This window comes from Pseudorasbora parva, chromosome 1 (assembly GCF_024679245.1).
Source record: "Pseudorasbora parva isolate DD20220531a chromosome 1, ASM2467924v1, whole genome shotgun sequence".
Lineage (NCBI taxonomy): Eukaryota > Metazoa > Chordata > Actinopteri > Cypriniformes > Gobionidae > Pseudorasbora > Pseudorasbora parva.
In genome coordinates this window covers 9730688-9745749 of record NC_090172.1, presented here as the reverse complement: position 1 = coordinate 9745749, position 15062 = coordinate 9730688, and the positions used below count along the sequence as shown (strand labels likewise).

The 15062-nt window shown below is 36.9% G+C and overlaps 1 protein-coding gene across 2 annotated transcripts in view; it reads right to left on the bottom strand.

The window, feature by feature from the left end:
- sec24d (SEC24 homolog D, COPII coat complex component) overlaps nucleotides 1–15062 on the bottom strand; it is a 30758-nt gene that overhangs the window by 12112 nt on the left and 3584 nt on the right. For both annotated transcript variants that reach the window (XM_067419700.1, XM_067419773.1), the window contains exons 2-12: nucleotides 14723–14921; nucleotides 14172–14274; nucleotides 13950–14092; nucleotides 13623–13862; nucleotides 12514–12668; nucleotides 12314–12425; nucleotides 12104–12231; nucleotides 9231–9369; nucleotides 8960–9075; nucleotides 5495–5619; nucleotides 525–716 (exon numbers count right to left, since the gene is read on the bottom strand). In XM_067419700.1, coding sequence (XP_067275801.1) covers nucleotides 525–716; nucleotides 5495–5619; nucleotides 8960–9075; nucleotides 9231–9369; nucleotides 12104–12231; nucleotides 12314–12425; nucleotides 12514–12668; nucleotides 13623–13862; nucleotides 13950–14092; nucleotides 14172–14274; nucleotides 14723–14873 — 1604 coding nt within the window. In that variant the 5' untranslated portion in view covers nucleotides 14874–14921. The remainder of the gene's footprint in view (nucleotides 1–524; nucleotides 717–5494; nucleotides 5620–8959; nucleotides 9076–9230; nucleotides 9370–12103; nucleotides 12232–12313; nucleotides 12426–12513; nucleotides 12669–13622; nucleotides 13863–13949; nucleotides 14093–14171; nucleotides 14275–14722; nucleotides 14922–15062) is intronic.

Genomic DNA, 15062 nt, shown 5'->3' with positions numbered 1-15062 from the left:
GGGTAAGGTTTGGTATGTAATAATGCATAATTTTATAGTTATTATTACTATAGTAACTACATGTAATGTATGTAACAATGACACTGTAAAAAAAGGTTACTCGTATTTGGCTATTTAAAACCAAAAATCATTCATATTGTGCCTCTAATGTAAAGTCACTTAGGATAAAAACATCTGCAAAAAACATTAATGCAAATGTATCATATAAACCAAGTATTAAAAAAAACAATATGCAGATATATACAACAACATGTATGCATTATGAAAGTTGTTGTTATTAGAATGTTGTTGTATAAAAGTATTTGATTGGATGGTTGTGGTCTGCTGAGAAGAGTTGTTGCGAGAGGGAGGAGACATTCTTGTTTTGTATTAAAAAAAATGTTGTTCACAGATCATTTTTAATAAATACTGCAATATTCCATTAAAAAATACATTTTAAGGTTTATGGTGACTGATGCTAAAACAGACTACTGTATGACTCAATGTAAGAAGCCTTGAGCTTGAACAGACAGAAATGAGCATACTTGCTGATGACAGCCCGAGACTCCTGGAAGTTGACGAGGAATCCATCAAGAAGCGGCACAAACATCTCAGTCACATCAGAGACCACCATCATCTGCGGCTGGGCCAGAGCACTCTTCACATTGTAGAAGTGCAGGATCTTATTGTAGGTGACAAAGCCCACTTTGATGGCTGAACTTTCAGCTCCCTCCTCTCTTCAAAAGACAAAGAACATAAGAAAATCGATCAGCATAACCAGTATCAACAAAATCAAGCAAACAGCAACCATTTTGGACCCCTGTCACTCAAAACTCTTTGCATCTTTGATACAAACAATTCAGGCAGTTGAGATATGCTACATATTATTTTGAGAGTGTACTGTGTTTGTACAAATTAAATAGACATGTTCCACTAACGTTTGACTACTAGCAACTTTTTTTCTTTTTTTATTAAGTAAATGCATTAGAAATAATATCAAACCAAGTGGCAATGATGCCCATATTTTTTTAAGTGTAATTTAAAGGCGCAGTAAACGATTTTTGAGAAAGGCTATTGATATTTGAAATCAACCCTAACAAACACACCCCTCCCTTCATTGCTCTGCCCCAAAAAAGCACAAACACACAATGTAAGAGTGGATGTCTCTATCATAGCTGAAGCAAAGCAAAATAATGCTTCACGTAAAATAAAGCAAAGATGATGAATGACAAGGAAGAACAAAACATTTTACATAAAGCACTACAGAGTATTTACAACCGAGAGTTGGTAGTTAATCTCAAGCAGCACACCAGCTCCAGACAAACAATGACACTCAAAACTGTCCTGTTACTATAGCTAACATTACAACATCATCAAATCTTGGTTCTGTGAGACATAGCAAAACCAAGCCTGCAGTTTCCCTCTCAGATACTGAAGCTTTCGCGCCTCGATCGCCCCCCGGTGACCGGCCCCAGTATGGCCGCCCCGCTGTGTTTTCTAATGGACGCTAGGCAAACTAAACAATAAAAGTACACTTTAAATATTTTTTCCCCAAAGTTAGTTTATGTCATTGAAGGCAGGTATCATCACGATGATTTAATTTCAAGTGTTCGTTTTTAAAATAAGTTTAGTTTTAGTTTTTTGATGCTATAAAAACGGGGGGTGTGACATCATGATTGACAGCTGAGACTGACGGCTTCTCTGAGTGAAGTTGTCGCTGAGGCACTAACAGACTTTTTTCGGAATTTTTGGGAGCAGATTGGAGCTTTAGCTTTAATTTCTACATTTCCATAACTGTTTATTTCACACCAACATAATTAATTGTTCTGCATCTGCGAGAGTGTGGGCGGGCTTTTGATATCGCGACTGTACTTCCTGCCTCGGTCTCAAGATGTCCGCGCCGTGCAGGCCGCCTGAAAGCTTAAAATCTGGCAAGCAGAAACGGATGATGTCGAGTCGTCCATATTTTTTTTCCGGTCTATGAACAAAACCAATGCTGATTGGCTTCATCACTCGGGCTCCTATCCACCAATCAGCTGGTGTGTTGTGGGTGTCTGGTGTAATATGGCTGCCGTCGCATCATTTAGATGGAAGCTGCACATTGGTGGTGGCTGAGGAGACCCCCCACCCCCCTTCTATATGTAAAGCGCTTTGAGTACACAGAAAAGCAATATATAAATGTAACACATTTTTATTATTAATGTTAGCAGAAACAACACAACTTTGCATCTATTTTCAGGCCTTCCCACTTAGGTCTCTTCAGCGCTGAAAAGATTTTCTAATATTAAAGCGGATCCTAAAGCTCTTGCCTGATCATAACCCTTCTTTTTCCAGTGATATTCCTCTGACCTTTTCTCTTTTGTAATGTCTCTCAGTCATCTCTCTTTCTACAGTTGTTCTTTAAATCTCCCTCTTGCTCTCTCTCTACCCTCCCACATCATGAGTGGACATGCCCCATCATTGGAATGTTTTGTGATGCTCGGTCCGATCCACTTTCAGCAGTGTTTCTCAAAAATCGTTTACTGCACCTTTAAGTGTCCAAATAATAGTTTAGGCTGCTTGTATATTACCATACAGGAGGAAACATTGACTGTAGCAACAGAGCTAATTACTGCCGCTTAAAATGACACCATTTCAAATGTTCAGTATTCCATCAGTTTAGAGAAATTAGTACATTTCATCAATAAGATTTACCAGAGCACTGTGGAGTAGCTGATAGTGAAGATGTGCATCTGAGCTGTGTTGGCCATTTAAATACAAGCATTCCACATTGGCGTCTGCATCTGCAGTTTGTAGGTTTCTATAGCTACATTTATAAGATTGTAAAACATGGCGATGGTTTGAATCACTCACAGTCCATATAAGTCTGCCATTAAACTAGAGACAAACTCTCCAATACAATTCTTATCAGGCATCCTAACGGACCCCATCAGCTCAGGGTGTCCAATGTGGTTTTCATTAACTATAAGCAATCTACCAAGCTAGGCCAGGAACAGAGGAGAGAAATCAGATAGAATACCACAGGCTTATTTGGAGAGCACTACCGGACTGCTTTCAGAGTGAGGTCAGCTCCCAAACAAACAAGGACGTACCCTTAGGAACCAGCGGAGGAGAGGTAAAGAGTTAAAGTCTGAAATATACAAGCTCCTCAGCGGTGAATCAAAGCTCACCTTTCAGCTGGCCGTCACCCAAATAAACAGTATAATTGGACCCATGTGTCCCACGAAACATTTAAATACTTGGAAATGTTGCAGTACTAAAGCCATTCAACCTCCTGACTTCCTTCAGGCAGACATTTTCAAAAGATGAGATATTGGAATTGTTTCTTTCCCTATTCTTTTTTCTTGCTTGTTCTCCAGTTACCATATTTGGCAGTGGATTGGGCTCTTTTTCAGCTGGATTCGTTCACATTTCAGGCTGATAGTAGTGGAGATGAACATGTGTTCGACCAAGAGGTGCCGACAGAATACGGAGGGGTGGCTTCTGCCCAAGGCTTCAACATTACTCCACAGATCCTCCAAGCCAAACACCTGGAGCTGGGTGTCAGTGTGTGGGATGGGGGATGAAAGCAATCACATATCTTCAGTCAAACCTGGATCTCTACAGTCTAAACAATAAAAAAACTACCATAATGATATATTCATGCTGTCAAATTTAAGCCTGTTGGCCAGTACAGAGTCGACAGACACGCATGGGAAGCTGACATGACATGTCAAACATGTAAAGCCCTATAAAATGTCTTATTTTTTCACAAATTCCATGTTTTCTGTTTTCATTTTTCTGGATTCTGTTAATATGATATGGTAATTGTAATAATTAAAATGATGTCTAATCAAATACCTTTCAAAAACTTTAATAATTAAAGCCATGATATGTAATTTTTCACCAATCAAGGTCACTTATTCAAAACAAAGGTGTAGATTGATGATACCTTGAATATTAATGCTACTCAGTGAGTTCGCCCGGTGGCTACTATGAGAAACTTTTTGCACACTGCAGTAAGCTAGATCGATATTAGGCATGGTAAAACAGGGTACTCATGGTAAATCAAGAAAACAACAGACTAACAGTGATTCGTTTTCGGTCGATAGATGTATCCAAATAGTGGCTCACCTTTCTAATAAAACACATAATATATTAAAGATCTCTTTAGTGTTTCCATGGTGAAAATAGGATAACAGGTATGATGTTATTGTTAGGCAATGCATGGACACGGTTCTGATTATTGAAAATGTTTTAAAAAAAACATTTATAAATCATGTTAAATTTGTATATGAAAAATAGATTTTTCAAAACATGTTTTACTTTTAGACTGTGAGCCATAAATGTATAAGTTGTGTTCCAAATTTGAGGTTGATATCTCAAAAAAAAGATTTCTGTAAAATTTTGTTTGGGCGCAGTGCCAAACGTTTCCACTAGATGAAATGTGTTACCCATTTATTTCTAAAGCAGTCATTTCTGACCACGAGGAGCACAAGTGTTAGCCTGGTCTTACCAGACTCTCCTATTTTTCATTTGTAGACGGACGGCAACAAAATCACTGACTAGCCCCTATAAATGATGACAATACATTCCGACCCCACAAGAAACAATTTCCAGCCTAATAGGGCTTCAACAAACTCCTTCTCCACTAACGGAGAGAGCTGGAAAAGTCAAACTTTTCCCGAACCCCGTGGGGAGGAGGTCCACCAACAATCCTAAGCAAAGATTGTTCTTGCTCCGGCTTTAACTTATGGACGTTCGGCAGTGGTGCCACAGCGGAATGAATGGTTTCTTTCGCATCTTTCTAGCCTCAAACTCAATCTAGCGCACGACATCAACGTCATCGTTCTCAGCGTCATCATTCCCTCTGTTTGCTGACTGGACCGGTTAAAATTTGCTTGTACAAAACCTAAGAATATACGACAGCCCCAGATGGAGTACTGAAGGAAAATGAAAAGTACGTAGGTGGGCACAAGTGTGACTTTTTCGAACGAAACTGCAATGTTCAATCAAACAGACACAGAGAATCTGCAGACTTCATATTCATGTAATACTTCACAGACTTTACTCCATATCATGATTTAATTAAATATGGTCCTTCTTTTGATTAATTCATCAAAATTTTGGCAAATTTGGTGACATTTAAATTTAGATCTACTGGATTCTGCAATACCCTACAACATGATATCCTTCATAATAATCTAATTTGAACAACATTTTCTCAATTTGTTTATGCAATATTTTACAATTTGAAAAGTATACTATAATTATATAAAAATTATTAAAATAAGTATTACAAATTTTAGGTATATGAGGTGAACTGCAATTATTGTTATTACAAAAAGTGAAAAAGGACACAGACACCATTTAAAATATAATTTTTCCCTAAACACAGTCTTAATACAAAATTAAAAAGCAATAATGAAAAAAAAAAATCAAGTATTAGAATTATTATGAAGTACAAGTATGATTTATAATTTTTCTATCCCCCATTTCTTTAAATATAGACAGAAAACATTATCTCTCAACTTACTTTGGAAGTCGGTCAAGCAATGTCTTCAGTTCCTCACATATTAGTTTGACAAGTCCACTTTTTATGTTGTTGTAGGAGACATCGATCATGAAGATGTAGGCAGGAGGATTAGGAGGCTTATTATTCTTAAAGACAGAAAAGAACATCACAGAAAGAATTATGTTAGTTCATGTACTTCAAAGTGTGCTATTCTTGCTTGTTTTTTACAGGCATCTTTTAGCCATATCATATTGCAGAGAATACATATAAAGTTTGCAATTATGTATAATCACATCAATTGTATGAGAGAGCTTTTTCATTGTAATGTTTTGTATGAATGCATTACAATGTCCCAAAACACAAGCAGTGGGATCAAGGTAAAGACTTCTTGTTTTTATGCCCAATATACAGTAGAGATCAGCTGTGATGATTTTATTAAGCAGTGCAGGAGCTGATCTGCAAGTATTAATAAACATCTGAGAGAAACAGAAGAGCACAGGCAGCAGATTATGGTGTCAGGCTGAGATGAGGAACCCAGGCACAGACTGGAGCCAAAAATGTGTCATGGATCTCTTTAGTCCAAATTCAAATCATGTTCATTTGAGAATACAGTTTTTCACCATGAACCGTGAGAATGTAATGCACAATGCATCAAAGGTTTCAAACGTTTACACTCCCTGGCTCTTGAGCATCAGTGAATGTTTGCAGCTTTTATGAGTTATATATAGCTGGGCAGTATACCAGTTTATACCGAGTATCAGTGTTTAATTTTGATTATACCGCAATACCAGTATATGTCGCTTAAACAACGTTCGGAATGCAGCGTGACACTGTTTTGATAGGGGTCCCGTTGCACTGTGAGGACACAGCTGAGATCGCATTAAAGCCTAGCCTGAATCCGAAATCGATATCCGAAATCACTAGTCCCTACTTTAGTGTTCTAATACAGTTGATCACGACCACGATGACACAATGGATTATTCTGATACACAGAAGTTAAAGGGTTACTTCAGCGATTAACATATGGATTTGTATCAGAAGAAACCTTGGAGTATATTCGAATGATGGAGCAAAGTGAGTGTTTCAACTTCTTAAATTAATTGAAAAAGTTATGCTTGAACTGAAACCGCGACAGACTGAACATGCACTGTGAATCTATGCCGCAGTCGCGTTTACCTCAGCTCTCATCACAAGCTCATCCATGACTGTCAATGTAATCTGACTCCTGCAGCGTTTGGGCTGTGACTGTGACGTATTTTGTTCCACACCCATGTTAACGGATTACAGCTTTCACACTGCACGCAGATGCTGTCCGTCAGTCCGTTCCAGGTGCGTTGCGTCTGCAGCAGTGCAGCAATCGTTTTCATACCAAGTCAATTTTTTGCTGTGCTGCACTGAAGCCACAGAACATTGTTCGCATTAAAATAAACATGTACTGACGCGAAAATCTAGTAATTTCACCACAGATGGATATAATTTAAAATATACTCATATACTCACTTATATATTTCAAAAGCAAGGAAACGACACCTTACCTGGCATTTAGGTTTAAAAAAAAGTGCCATAATGGATATAAGGGATATAAAGGCCATTATCCTTTCTTGGAGGGAAAAAAAAGTTATTTATGACCTGCAGGATTTCTTTTAAAAGGGTTTAAAAACGAAAGAAAAGACAAGAGTCGGCTGTTTTTGAATAGCCTATTCGAGTTTCTAATTTAAAATGTTTGTGATTTTAGGCTATAACCTATGTTTAAATGTTTTGCCACTTGTGTGAGCTAAATCTAAAGTACTAGGCTATATAAATAAGCCTATGAATTAATTAATTGAATAAAATGTTGTTTAAATGTAGTATGTTAACCTGACTATTATGAAAGAGTAAGAGAATTGCAATTCTGACGAGCCATGTTCAGTAACAACTTTAAATAATGAATAAATGCTGTGTTTGTGGTATGCAACAGCGTGAATCAGTTGCGGACTGCAAACGCAGCATATGTGAAAGCACAACAGGGCGTGTGGATCCTGCACAGCATACGCACCCGACACGCACCGCAGACGGAGTAAGCGGCTAAATCATATTATATTGAACAGACACGTTCAGTTTTTAATTGTAGTGTCTGTTCTCTAACTGAACTGAATTTATGAAAATGAATGCAGTCACTGTGGGAAAGTGAAAGTGATCAGTAATCCAGTAGCGGTAGCTTTGGGAGTGGCCTCGTAGGGCAGCGAAGCATTCTGGGAATTGTTGTCTTTCATCCCCATGAGACAAAAATACATTTTCTGTCTTTTCTCAGTCTAGAAAGCACAGAGTAAAATAAAATAAAAACACATTTCTACTACATTAATGACCCAGTTTAAATACAGATTCATATTCCCAGCGCTGAATTACTCCTTTAATAGACTGACAATTCAAAGAAGAATGGGCAAAAAAGTAACTGTTTTATTTTTTCTGTGTTAAACTTAAGCATCATTTTTTTTTCAGCATCATTTTTTTCAAATTTTTATATTCATGTGTCTGTTAATGAGTGTGTTGCAGGACTGTGTTTTATTGGTTGTTGTGGGGCATTAATTCCAGTGTGGAATTTTTCTAAAATATTCACTCATCATGACAATAAAATAGGTCATTCTAGTCAATCTACAGCAGAATTTCAGCTCTCAAACAGTAAAAAATAATAATAATTAACACCTCGTCACACATAGGGGGAATACCACCATATTACCGAAAACCAGTATAATTTAGAAAAATACTGTGATACAAATTTTTGGTAATACCACCCAGCACTAGTATGAGTCTCTTAAATTGTCTTCAGATGGATCTCAGAATCATAGCCACTGTTGGAAAGGATTTAAATGTCCTGGGCTCAGGACGAACAAGGAACATCCAGGTCATGCATCATCCAGGTGATGACACCATTATATAAATTAAGCGTAAACTTCTGATCAAGGTCATTTTTTTAATTCAGTGATTATTTTGTAATGTGAAATCACTTACTGTAATTATATAATGTTTCATATTCTGCAGATACTCCAAGGTGAGTGTAAACTTTTGACTTTGTATAGAATTGGCATTCATATTGTGCAATTACACATTCTATGCACTTCCAAAAAAGCAAGTTAACTTTCAGCTGACCTGCTGGCAGAGCAAATTCAAACTCGCCCCTGTATTAGCAATTAAAGGGATTTTTTTTTTTTTATGCTGAGAATAAATAGTTTTCCTCATTTTAAACATGTCATATGTTAACTCTCAAGACTTCATCCACCTGAACTAAATATGTGATGTGACAGCCAAGAAAGAAACCTTTCTCAGCTGCTTCCCAGGGCAAGCTGACCCAATTTGGCCAAAACACACATTCTCTAATAATCTACACACTATCTTACAATTACCATTTTTATTTAGATCTTGATTTAAAATCTGACTGTGTCTATTGTAGACATATCTATGAACTTGTCATTCTCATGGTTTAAACCTGGATGTTTTGAAGATTGGTACCTTGCAGTAATCCAAAGTGGCAATGAACTCATATGAGCCCAAAGACAGTTCTGGTCTTTCATACAGATCCATTCTTCTTCCCATATGGTCCAGATGCTGGAAATACTGCACTGGAACTAAGGTAGTGGAAAGACATTTTTAGAAACATATTGCTTTAGCTATGATTGCACAGACAAATAATCCCTACCATATGCTGACAGACAGGAAACAGTGTGGACATGCTGTGTGTAAGAATTAAGATCTCAGCAGTCTCCAAAGGTACAGTACCAACCTTCATTAACACAGCTGCAGAAGCCACACTGGTAGCGTCGTCCTCCATCAATAAACTGCATGTAAGGACACATGTAGGCCTTACAGCGGTTACAGCGGATTGGTCCAGTCTCACCATGATTTACAATGTACAGAGGAGTCTACAGAGAACAAGCAGATCACCGTTTCAGAATAAAATGATTCAGAATAAAACATTAGACCTACTGTAACATATGCCATACCATTTTATACAGTATGCTTATATAAAGTTACACATCAAAAGTTTGGGGTCAGTCAGCATGATATATCTTTTTTTATTAATACTTTTATTCTGCAAGGATGCATTACATTATCAAAAGTGATAGTAAAGACATGTATTATGTTGCAAAAGGATTATATTTCAATGCTGAATTTCTATTCATTAAAGAATCCTGGAAAAAAAATCTTTAAAAATATTATGTTTACTGTATTTGAATCAATATGGTAGTGTATTCTTTTTTTAAATAACATTTAACATATCAGATGGAAAATTAATTATTACCGTCATTAACTGAAGACAAACAAATATATCATACTAATGTGTAGATTTGTGGTTGCTTTGCAGTTCAAATTATGTTTACAAAAGGTAAATCTTAAAATGAAAATAAAAGGTTATGGCTCAAGTTCGGTTTTGAGTCAACGTTTAAATAGTTTAAAAAATAGTTTTAAATAGTCATTTTAATAAGGTGACTGCAAAATCTGAGTTGTCAGACAATTAGCTTTTAAGAAATTCAGAGTCAGAATAGCTTTATCATTATTTCAGTGCTATACGCCCTTTACACTGTCAAACAAAACAGTGTTCCTCATTGATGCTGCAGTTGGAAATGTGGAGTAAATGCAAATTTTGCAAAAATTGATTTCCTCCTTTATTTGACAGTACAATAAACTATTTATCTGACATGTTCTGTGGAGACTGAAAGAATAAGCCTCTCATGAGAATACTAACATTTCCTAAAAAGGTTCTGATCATGGTAAAGCAATGAAAGGTTCCAGAGTTAAACAAGTCTTGAAGGCATCAAAAAACACTATTAAACTACTGAAACAATAAGCTGAGGGGACACCCATGAATAAGGTTTTGAACATATTCCAAAGGCAGTATTTTCCAAAGACAACAGCATGGACAACAGTGTTAATTCTTAAAAAAAAAATTTAAAAAAAATTTTACTCAGGCATCATGTTGTTCCAAACCTGTATCCTTTTCTTTTTTCCATGTAACACAAAAGGAGTTTAGCAGAATATTTACATAGCTCTTTTCCGTATGATGAAAGTGAATGATGTACACACACACACACACACACACACACACAAACAAACAAAACTCACATTAAATCTAAGATGATACTGAATGAGTATGTGTAAAACACACAAAATAGATTAGAGACTGATGGAGAGAAATGTTTTAAGTTAATAATTTAATTTCGGATCTGTTCATTACACAGGACTATGGTATGACTTCAGAAGAATGGAAAAAAACAGCACAAATAATATGGAATACTGTTATGGTACTTTTATTATTCTCATTTTTGGAGCTTTATAGTCCCTGGTTATCATTCACTTGTTTGTATGGAAGAAAAAAAAGAGCACAAAAATATTGTCATCTTTTGCGTATAACAGAAGGAAAGTCATGTTTGAAGCAAATTTTTATTTAGGAAAATCCCTAGTATCATTTAAAGACTAACATCCTTGTGAAAAAGACATTTGCTTAATTGTATTAAATGTTCTCTTATACTGCATTTCAAAGCTTAATAATAGGATAATTATATAATTATATAATTGATAACGTAATAATAAAAATAAACTATAAGATGATATAGTATTAATGAAATAAAAGGCCACTTAAGAGATTTTACTCTTATGACTTTTTTGGCATACTCAAGCAGACTTTTAAAAAAATGCACTTTGCAAATATGCCATATTAAAAATTAAAATCAAATTTTAATTAAAGTTAACAAACTTTTGTCATGCTTAATTTAACTGTAGTTTAATTCAATATTACATTTAAAGTTAATATATTTTTAATGTACTTAATTGCAACTTCATTACAAATTTGTAACAAATAGGCCTATATTTAAGTAGTATGAAGCAAAGCAGGGCCGAGTGCTGTGGCCGCTGAAGCGATTGCTATTGAGAGACAAGCTCGACAGCAGCGGAACTTTTATTGTGCCACAGTTTCTCATGCAATATTTGGGGTAACGCAGAATTGCTTCATTATATCAGATACATTTCAGTGTGTTGAATATTTTGTTATGACGTTACTCATAACAAACGTACTCATAACAAACGTGCATTCACTCAGCAACTGTTGCACACTGTATTAAGCTAGATCGATAGAGTATCATATTAATAAAAGCTGTATGGTTTGTGTTGCTAAATTGCTTGCACTTAATTTTTTAAAACATATTGTATTACAGAGAAAATGCTGTAGTAGAGTACAATAGTTAGTTTACTGTCTATAAATGTATCCAAACAGTTGTTCCCTTGTCATGGATATTTTAATCCAAAACTCTTACATATTGTGCCTTTAAGTGTCTGAAAAGATCCATCACATTCAGTTTGCACTTATATATACACTTTAATATTGTATTTTTTCAAATTGGAAGATATGTATACTTTTCCAGCACTAAACATTGGGTGCTTTCCCAAGTCCCATGGGTTTTTACCACATGTAAAACTAAATAGTACTAAAAGAAATAAGTTTTTAAAAAATCCTTAGAAATTGTCACATTTGTTGTAGCATTTCTCACAATCATATCTGCTGAATGAATAAATGTATAAAAATAATAATAATAACTTTAGTACATAAACTCAAAACTGAAGACCTGCAAAAACTCAGAACGCTGATAAAATGCTGCATACCTCATTTTTGGGCACGGTAGCGAAGGGTTTGATGATGGCTGCCAGAGGCACTTTGCACTGCTTTGCAAGGTCAGCAGTGCAAGGGAAGGAATATGTTGTGCATCGCATGAACCTTGGGCTGGCATTCCCTTAAAATGGCAACAACAAAAAATATATATATATATTAAACAATTTTATGCTAACTTTAGAGTGAAGCGCAAAGATGCTTACCTTGATCATGTACTTTGAAATCTGTAGTGACCAGTGGAGGCACCTGACCCCTGATGTTTGTGGCATACACTTGGCCTCCTCTCTTAGCCTGGTCATCATCAATCACTTGCGTCTGGAGGAGACAAGTCAGTGTACCTTGAAATGTGCACAAATTCATATAATTTTACACTATAATGTAGTATGTTTTTCTCTTTTTTTACCGGGCTTGGAATAGAGTCTGGGTCCAGTTTCTTCTGAGGAGGGCCTGCCATTTGGGATGGCCCTCCAGGGAAGCCTCCTGGGAAAGCGCCTGTTTGTGGCCCTGCCATCTGCGGTCCTGCCATTTGTGCGCCATACGGGCCTGCAATTGGGCTCCCTTTAGACCAGAAGCCAAAATAACAGTTATTTAGGCTTTTCAACATTTGCACCTAAAAATAGTGTAGATGTGAAGTGTGTAGTTTCTACATCAACAAACACACTTTGAAAATTAAGATTTTTTTCAAACAGGTATTGCAAACACAACCCACTATCCTTCTGCATTTGGTCAGACAGACAGTCCCATCTCAAAATCACACCATAGCTTGAGTCAATGTTGGAAGAGTTGGTCTGAGGCCTCATGAAGCAGGATTAAGTGGCTAACCGGTATAGACTGAGTAACTCTGTGAAGGGGGATTGGTGTTTACATGGACTATAGATTAATACATATGCTACAGGTCAAAAGTTACAATTACAATTCCGTAATGTTTTTTAAATGTATTCCTGTAATGCAAAGCTTAATCTTCAACATCATTAAAATCATTCTAATATGTTGTCTGGATATTACCAGACCAAGCTCAATGTAAGATTGAACATTGGTCTGGGGAGTCTGCTCTGTATTTTCTGCTGCACAAGAGGCGTGATCAACGAGCACTATTCAAATGACTCTGTACGCAATTAGATATTCCTTCAACCAATCAGACCACAAGAGCCGTGATCAATGGGCAACGACCCATTTCTCTATCTGTCATAGTGTTAAACCCGCTAATAGTGCACCTGGTCGATAAGCCAGCCTGTGATTGGTTCCCACAAAAGTGTAACAGAAGCAGTAGAAATGAATGTACATGTTTCCAGACAAAGGACAGAGAGTTGCCAGGCAAAATCAAATCGCCGGCAGATCAGTCAGTTTACCCAGTCTATCTAAAATGCTGATTTGATGATCAAGAAACATTTCTTATTATTATCAATGTTGAAAATCAATGTTATTTTTATTTTTGTGGATATCATTCAAATGTTTGGGGTGAGTAAGATTCAAAGACACATTAAACTTGTTACAGAATTTCTGAGTTTTAACCTGGTTGCTGTTGATAGCCTTGGTGTCCAAGTGGTGGTTGATGGACACCTGGTCCAGGTGGGCCAGACATTCCCATTGGTGGAGCTTGCATAGAACCCATAGTGGCCATTGGTGGAGGAGATCCTAATGACGGCTGTTGTCCAGGTGGAGAAAGTGGTGGATGTCCCATTGCAGGTGGTGGTGATGTTTGAAATTGTTGTGGTGCCGCTGAGCTTGAAGGAGACTGCATAGGCCTTTGACCTAAAGATCATGGTAAATGGGTATAAAAATGGGCCAATTAAACATCCACCAATTGAACTTTAAATTAATATACGGCATCTAACTTACCATATCCTGCAATGTTCATGGCACTCATTTGATTAGTCAGCTGTTGAGTTGGAGGTGGGGCTTGTGCCATACTATAAAAAGCACTTTGAGGAGGCTGCCCATAAGCAGACATGGATGGAGCTGAAGCAGCAGGAGGAGCGAAACTAATAGGAGTAAAAAAATGTATTAGGAGGAGCTATATATTAAATGATTCATTTTCAACAACATTGAACTAGTGTTTACCTGTGGGGATGGGCTCCGTTCTGCTGAATGTTACCACCATACTGGCTGGATGCTGGCGGTGGAGGCATCCCAGAAGGAGAGGAGGCAGGGGGCTTGAGCACACCTATAAAAACAGCAATTATGTTCAAAGCAAAAACAATTAGTGTGCCAGATTCTGCCGTTTTTCTTTAAAGCATTGCATTTTCGTCCCTCCAGAATCAGTCCAATAATGTAATGTGACTGTAGTAGAATGCCGAGTAATCACATAAACAGTTGGGAAATACATTGGATGCGTGAAAAAATAACTAAAAAACACTTGTATACAACTTCGGTTATATCACCCATTCCTATTTGTGACCAATTTTTGAGATGATGAACTTTTGGCATAATCAAGTAACCTTACGAGAACATGTGGGATGCTATATCAGATGAAACTATAATGAAGAGCAAGTCTCTGTTTATTTAGGCTTTACTTTGCTGAGACTCCTAAATCAAGAACAAGATGAAACTTGCCAGTATTACAAAAAACAGAACTGAAGAGTTAAATAAAAGAAAAAGATGATTCATTTTACCTGTAGGCGGGGCAGAATAACCCTGTGGTGGGGATCCATAGGCCCCATAATGCGACTGAGGTGGGGGGTTCCCAAATCCAGTAGAGTATCCCCCCATTCCAGCCTGGGCCTGGGAGTACGGAGGGGTGGCAACATAACCTTGCTGACTCATCCTACTGTTATACCTCTTTCATTCCAGTCTGGGACAAAAAAAGGTGACCTGTGAAAAAAAGTTGCATTTTACAATCTACTTGAGGTTTGTAATGTGACGTTCCACATGTTTCGAACAAATGCTGTTAATTTTGCAGGTTTAAAGCTACAATATGTAACTTTTTCCACCCGCTAGGGCGCCTACTTAAAA